Source organism: Rhincodon typus, chromosome 19 (genome assembly GCF_021869965.1).
Source record: "Rhincodon typus isolate 14 chromosome 19, sRhiTyp1.1, whole genome shotgun sequence".
NCBI lineage: Eukaryota > Metazoa > Chordata > Chondrichthyes > Orectolobiformes > Rhincodontidae > Rhincodon > Rhincodon typus.
The window spans coordinates 52739525-52747580 of NC_063350.1; the positions used below are offsets into that span (position 1 = coordinate 52739525).

Sequence of the window (8056 nt, forward strand, 5' to 3'; positions counted from 1 at the left end):
CTCACATCGATGGGATTCTCTAGGCTGCATTCCTCAGGAAGGTCTATCGCTGTGTCCAAGCTCACATCGATGGGATTCTCTAGGCTGCATTCCTCAGGAAGGCCAGGCCCGTGTGGAGCCTGGGAATCCGCCAGCTCCTGAAGCTGTGAATTGTCTGCTTCAGGTGGGAGCACTCCCTGTTGCAGGGAGACCTCGATGCTTGCTCCGAGTGTAGTCCCCGTACTCTCATGGCTCTGACCTGTCACTTCCCCGAGACTTTCACACAGTTTATGGCTCGGTTTTAAGGTCTCCTGTTCAGTCGAGGTATCTGCATTGGAAAACATAAGGCACAGCATTGAGACACATCTTGCTCACTCGCAATTCCCAGTGTAGCTCTGTCAATAAACTTAGCTTCCACTCCATTCAACCTCTTCCACACTTTCAAAGGAGAGTACAATGTCTTTGAAGAGCAAACCTCATGAGATAATCATTGCATGTGATAGCAAAAAAACAGTTGGAGACACTGGACACTGCAAAGGTTATGGGCCTTGATGACATTCCGGCAATAGTGCTGAAGACTTGTGCTCCAAAACTTGCTGCTCCCCTAGCCAAGCTGTTCCAGTACAGTTACAACACTGGTATCTACCTGACAATGTGGAAAATTGCCCACATATGTCCTGTACATAAAAAGCAGGACTAATCGAACCCGGCCAATTCCCACCCCATCAGTCTCCTCTCGATCATCAGGAATATGATGGAAAGGGTTATCAACTGTGCTATCAAGCAGCACTTGATCAATAACATCTGTGGCTTTTAAATCACTTCACTATTGCTGGATGTTCCTTCAGGGGCCCAGGACCCCATGTTCTAGAAATGCTTTGTTCTAACCCTCAGGTCAGAAGCTGGGAATATTGCAGCAAGTAACTCATCTCCTGACTCCACAAAGCCTGTCCACCATCTACAAGGCACAAGTCAGGAGTGTGATGGAATACTCCCCACTTACCTGGATGAGTGCAGCTCCAACAACACTCAAGAAGCTTGATACCATCCAGGACAAAGCAGCCCCTTGACTGGCACCACATCCACATCTCTCCACTACCAACGCTCAGTAGCAGCAGTGTGTACTATCTACAAGATGCACTGCAGAAATTCACCAAAGATCCAGGACAGCACGTTAGCCCAGTGGTTAGCATTGCTGCCTCGCCCAGGTTCGATTCTACCCTTGGGCAACTATGTGTCTGGAGTTTTCACATTCTCCCCGTGTCTACATGGGCTTCCTCCGGGTGCTCCAGTTTCCTCCCACAGTCCAAAGATGTGCGGGTGGATTGGCCATGGAAATTGCAGGGTTACAGAAATAGGGGGTAGGTCAGGGAGGGATGCTGTTTGGAGGGTTGATATGGACTCGATGGGCTGAATGGCTTGATTCCACACTGTAGGTATTCTATGATCTTTAGGCAGTACCTTCCAAACGCATGACCACTTCTATCTGGAAGGACAAGGGCAGCAGATACATGGGAACACCACCACCTACAAGTTCCCCTCCAAGCCACTCCTGACTTGGAAATATATCGCCGTTCCTTCAGTGTCACTGGGTCAAAATCCTGGAAGTCCCTCCCTAAGGGCATTGTGGGTCAACCTACAGCACATGGACTGCAGCGGTTCAAGAAGGCAGCTCACCACCACCTTCTCAAGGGGCAACTAGGGACGGGTAATAAATGCTGGCCCAGGCAGTGATGTCTATGTCTTGGGAATAAGTCAAAATTATCAAACTGTGAGATTTAAACAATGAAGGGATGGTACAATAACCATGCATTTTCTGGGATTTGTGGTCAGTCAAAGTCACACATTTAACGTATGAAGTGGAACAGATGGTTATATTGAGAGAAAATAACACAATTGGTCAGGTGCAGTGTCTACAATGTGGAGCCAGATTTTTCAGGGCAGCCTTTAAGAATAATGGTTACCTCAAAGTGTGTGAGAATTTCAGCACAATTATTGATACTTGATCTACCATTAAGTTGAAATCTAAGGCCCATCATTTTTCCTAAAGCAGAGATGATGGTGTAACTACGTAGAATAAAGACTAAAATCAGCTAGAAACTGACGAATTAGGGAGTGAGCTGGAGTGAATGATCCTGATTAAATGGAGAGTGAGCTGGAGAGAGTGATCCTGATTAAATAGGAAAGGAGCTGAAGTGAGTATTCCAGTTGCTGTGAACGGATGTCAAAATTTCTATTGCAATCACATGGATCTGTTTTTAAGTATAGATTTGTCCAATGTTTCTTTGATAAAATCCATTGATAGTTTCAACATAAAAGAGGTGATATTTCATTTGAGAATAACATGTTCATATTATACAGTGACTGAATCTCCCTGATTTCAGTGAAGTGTTGGTCAGGATTTTAACAACAAAGGTTTTTGTTCAGGAGGAGATAGAGAGATTATTGCCTCCGGTTGGGGTTTCCATAATGAGAGATCATGACATTATCATTACTGCAAAGAGAATGAGGAAGGAGAGGAGCAGACCATCTTTCACAGTGAATGTGGTGTGGGCTGCAACTGGGATAGTTTATCCCAGGGAACGGCTGCGACTGAATCTTTTGGATCCTTCCTGGGCTGATCTGATCGGTATTTGAAGCTGGAGCCGATATGGAAGCACAGGGCATTGGGCTAGGTTTGGATTGCTCCAGCAGAGCAAGCCCAGGTTTGATGGGCTAAAGGGCCTGTGCCTGTGCAATGGCTCTATAACATTACACTCTCACTAGTCTCGACCTTGCCTGGACACTCCAGGATTGCGTTGGAAGAGACTGGTGGTGATGGTGAACTGGTTGCCTTGTAAATCCTGGTACGCGGCACCTCTGCCAGTCAGTGGCCTTGGGTAAGGGGTGTTTGAGGTGGTCCATTACACCAATCCTCCTCTGTCTCTGTCTCTGCCTCTGTCTCTGCCTTGGGCCTATCTAGTGATCAGTGATAGAGGATACACCACTGGAGAGGCTGCTCTTCAATAACAGGGAGATTGATTGCTATCGGTACGACGCCATTCGGTCAGCCCTCATTCCGAGCACCTTATGGAGCTGCTACAAATCCAGCAGCACCCTCTGAAAGCTCGAGGTGTCCCCACCCACAGACTGCGTGTGACATCAGCAGAATGGGTGGAGCCAATGTAATGTGAACGTTAACCCGTTGACCTGAGATAACAGATCTCAGCGACTAACTTCACAAGCTGCAATTACCTTGGTCGTGTGATTGTGTCTTTGCTGCTGTTTCATTTCGGGTTTCCATTTTTCCTCACTGAATGGGAAATGAGAAAGAGAAACCATCAGTTCCCATCAGGGCAAGGATATTGCTTCAAACATGTGCACAGAGTCACACAGCATGGAAACAGACCCCTCGGTCCAACCAGTCCGCGCCAACCATAATCCTAAACTAAACTAGTCCCACCTGCCTTCTCCTGGCCCATATCCCTCTAAACCTTTCCTATTCATGTACTTATCCAAATGTCTTTTAAATGTTGTAATTGTACCTCCATCCACCACTTCCTCTGCCAGTTCATTCCACACACGAACCACTCTCTGAGTAAAAAAATTGCCCCCCGTGTCATTTTTAAAATCATTCTCCTCTCACCTTAAAAAATGTGCCCCTAGTCTTAAAATCCCCCACCCTAGGGAAAAGACACCTGCCATTCACCTCATCTATACCCCTCAAGATTTAATAAATTTCTATAAGGTCACCCCTCAACCTCCTACGCTCCAGTGAAAGAAGTCCCAGTCTATCCAGCTCCTCAATATAACTCAAACCCTCCATTCCCGGCAACATCCTGGTAAATCTCTTCTGAACCCTCTCCAACTTAATAATATCCTTCCTAAAACAGGGAGACCAGAACTGGACACAGTACTTCAGAAGAGGCCTCACCAATGTCCATATGTTACTTACACATTTGTAAAGGTACAATCGGCAATAGTTTATTACCATTGCTGCCTCACTATGCATGCAGTCTTTATTTTTGCGATTAATGCTATATCAAACAGCTGAGCAGTTGCTGAAATGGGGCTGGAATCCAGGAATAGGAGCGCACCCACTGAGTTAAACCTTAAATGTCTCTGTTCCAACACTGACAGGGGCATGAAAATCCAGGTTTCAGATCAGAACGCTGGTACCGCCTCTCGTGTTTTACACCTCGATCCAGGACACAGCCCAGGAGCAATCTGGGGAGAGGGCGTGGTCATGCCTGACTCTGGATATAATTAGGGAGCTTTGGGAATTCGAGCTGATCATTCAGATTGTGCTGCCAAAGCTTCCCTCCTCAAAGCCCATGTGTAGCGATCATCTGGACCATCACTTTTGGAGATGAGATTAGCTCTTACGTGCTCCTCTGGGAATTAGAGATGGGCCAATAAATGCCGGCCTGGTCAGTGATGCCCTCTTATTGTGAATGAATAATATATGAAAAAGAAACCTCATGGGCATCAATGACACACAGAGCAGATTCAGCAGATTATCTGGATTTGGGGGGTTTCTCTCGGTCACTCTCATGCTCTGAACATCACTGAGGGTGAAGAATTTCTCAATATTCACCTGAATCACATCACATCAATGAGACTGTGACTCAATGAGCAGTTTCAGCCTTGTATATGACTCCAGAGCTTTAGTAATAGTTTACTCTTCACTGCCCTCTGAAACACAACAAAGAAATGAAACCAGACGGGTCACCTGGCATCGACCTTGGCACCGGAAAAAAACGTCAGAAACAACCCTGTCGACCCTGCAAAGTCCTCCTCACTAACATCTGGGGGTCAGTGCCAACATTGGGGGAGCTGTCTCACAGACTAGTCAAGCAACAGCCTGATATAGTCATACTCACAGAATCATACCTTACAATGTCCCAGACCCCACCATCACCATCCCTGGATATATCCTGTCCCAGTGGCAGGACAGACCCAGCAGAGGGGGTGACATAGTGGGATACAGTCAGGAGGGTATTGCTCTGGGAGTCCTCAACTCTGACTCTGGGCCCCATGAATTCTCATGGCTTCAGGTTAAACACAGGCAAACCTCCTGCTGATTATCACATACCGTCCTCCCTCAGCTGATGAATCAGTATTTCTCAATGTTGAACAACACTCGGAGGAAGCACTGAGGATGTCAAGGGCACAAAATGTACTCTGGGTGGGGGATTTCAATGTCCACCATCAAGAGTGGCTCGGCAGCAGTAATACTGATCGAGCTGGTCGGGTCCTAAGAGAATCAACCCCTGATCTCATTACAGCCTTGGTTCAAACATAGGTAAAAGAGCTGAATTCCAGAGGTGAGGTGAGAGTGACAGCCCTTGGCATCGAGGCTCCATTTGATCAAGTATGGCATCAAGGAGCCCTAGCAAAACTGGAATCAATGGGTATCAGGGGGCAAACTCTCAGCTGGTTGGAGCCATACCTGACATATAGGAAGATGGTTGTGGTTGTTGGAGGTCAATCATCTCAGCTCCAGGACATCTCTGCAGGAGTCCCTCAGGGTAGTGTCCCAGGCCCAACCATCTTCAGCTGCTTCATCAATGACCTTCCCTCCATCATAAGGTCAGAAGTGGGGATGTTCACTGATGATTGCACAATGTTCAGCACCATTCGTGACTCCTCAGATACTTAAGCAGACCATGTTCAAATGCAACAAGATCTGGACAATATCCAGGCCAGGGCTGACAAATGGCAGCTGCACAAATGCCAGGCATTTGGTCATCTCCAATAAGAGACAATCTAACAATCACCTCTTGGCATTCAATGGCATCACCATCAGTGAATCCCCCACTATCAACATCCTGGGGGTTACAATGACCTGGACTTGCCATATAGTCACAATGGTTACAAGAGCAGGCCAGAGGCTAGGAACTAGGAATACTGCAGCGAGTAATTCACCTCCTGACTCCTCAAAGCCTGTCCACCATCTACAAGGCACAAGTCAGGAGTGTGATAGAATACTCCCCACTTGCCTGGATGAGTGCAGCTCCAACAACACTCAAGAAACATGACAATATTTTGTACAAAGCATCCATCTGATCAGCATCCAATCTACCTCCTCCAACATCCACGTCCCTCCACCACCGACGCTCAGTAGCAGCAGTGTGTACTATCTACAAGATGTGCCGCAGAAATTCACCAACGCTCCTTAGACAGAACCTTCCAAACCCATGACCACTTCCATACAGAAGGACAAGGGCAGCAAATACATGGGAACACCAGCTCCTGCCAATTCCCCTCGAAGCCACTCACCATCCTGACTTGGAAATATTTCGCTATTCTTTCACTGTTGCTGGGACAAAATCCTGGAATTCCCTTCCAAACAGTATTGTGGGTCAAACTACAGCAGGAGGACTGCAGCGGTTCAAGAAGGCAGCTCACCACTACGATCTCAAGGGGGCAACTAGGAACGGGCAATAAATGCTGGCTCATCCAGAGACACCCACACCATGTTTAAAAGTAAACGAATGTGTGGTTGTATAAATAACATGCGTATGTAGTTTGAAATACCAGTAAGGACTTCTCAGCTGCACACAGGTGGGGAACGTATCCCCCAGTGGCTGAAACCTGAACCTTAAATTAATCTGGTTCACATTTTTCTCGGTTCTGCCTCAGTGGGATTGGACAAACTGAGGGACAGATTAATGTTGTTATGGATGGAGTGCCTATCCAGCTGTGGGGAATGTGACTGCTTTCTGTAACCTTTCAGCACTGTTGAGCTGAACATAGATCCCAGAGGAAGAGTTAAAAAGGCTCCAAGATTTCAATACTGCTCAGGGTGCGTAGCTCGAATGCACTGCTGTCAATGTATCTCCACAACCACACAGTTACTCACAGCTGTCTGATTCAACACAGCATGATGAGGTGAGACCTGTCCCCTGTTGATGAGTCCCGTTCAAACAACAACTCAGAATTTATATGGTATCTTGCACCGCGCAAAACAGCGCCAGACGCTGCATGGGAACAGACTCAAACAGGATCTGAAATGAGACTACATCTGGAGATACTGGGACAGGAAGTATGTTTGAGTCTGCAGCGTGAGCCCAGTGTGAGTTTGAGAGGCTGAGAGGCAACGTGACCACAAAGCTGTTAAATCTTTGTTGTGTAACCTAACTGGTGCATCAATGTCATTTCAAAAGGAACCCCTGCTGTCGTTGCCCAGTCTGGCTCCAGGCTCGCACTCCAATTATTCGTATCTACCCTCTGGAATGAGACAACATACAATGCATTCCTGTTTGGAACTGTTCACAATGGATGTTAAATGTTCGTCCTATTCACATGACAGGAATCAATCTAAAATTATTTCCTATAACACTTTGGAAAACAAAATATTTCAAATTGGACAGAGTGCTTATTTTAAATCTGGGGGATGGTAACGTCCAAGCCTCAATTCTGTGCCCCAGTAATCAGTTGCAAGCCCATTGTTTGAAAATAAACCAGCTCTAATTGTAGTACCTGATAGTTGACACATCTCAAACACAAAAGACAATCATTTCACTGCACTCCTATCTACCCTTATGCGACAGCAGGGGAACACATGAACTATTTCAAAAGTTACAGTCCCCTCATTAAATTCACTGGATAGTCTCCTCAATCAAACACCAAACAGACAATAATATTTCCAACTTTATATCTGCTTCAAATTCTTCGACACACAATCAAGTGTAGTGCTGAGGGAGCACCGCACTGTTGGAGGGTCAGTGCTGAGGGAGTGCCGCACTGTCGGAGGGTCAGTGCTGAGGGAGTGCCGCACTGTCGGAGGGTCAGTGCTGACGGAGCGCCGCACTGTTGGAGGGTCAGTGCTGAGGGAGTGCCGCACTGACAGAGGGTCAGTACTGAGGGAGCGCTGCACTGTCAGAGGGTCAGTACTGAGGGAGCGCTGCACTGTCAGAGGGTCAGTACTGAGGAAGTGCTGTACTGTTGGAGGGTCAGTACTGAGAGAGAGCTGTACTGTTGGAGGGTCAGTGCTGAGGGAGTGCCGCACTGTCGGAGGGTCAGTGCTGAGGGAGTGCTGCACTGTCGGAGGGTCAGTACTGAGGGAGAGCTGTACTGTTGGAGGGTCAGTGCT

The 8056-nt window shown here is 47.1% G+C and overlaps 1 protein-coding gene across 1 annotated transcript in view; it reads right to left on the reverse strand.

Annotated features, from left to right (window-relative positions):
• The window catches only part of LOC109919295 (tubulin tyrosine ligase-like family, member 9), a 106541-nt gene that overhangs the window by 87222 nt on the left and 11263 nt on the right, over window positions 1-8056 (reverse strand). Inside the window, exon 2 of the mRNA XM_048608187.1 lies at window positions 66-307. Coding sequence (XP_048464144.1) covers window positions 66-307 — 242 coding nt within the window. The remainder of the gene's footprint in view (window positions 1-65; window positions 308-8056) is intronic.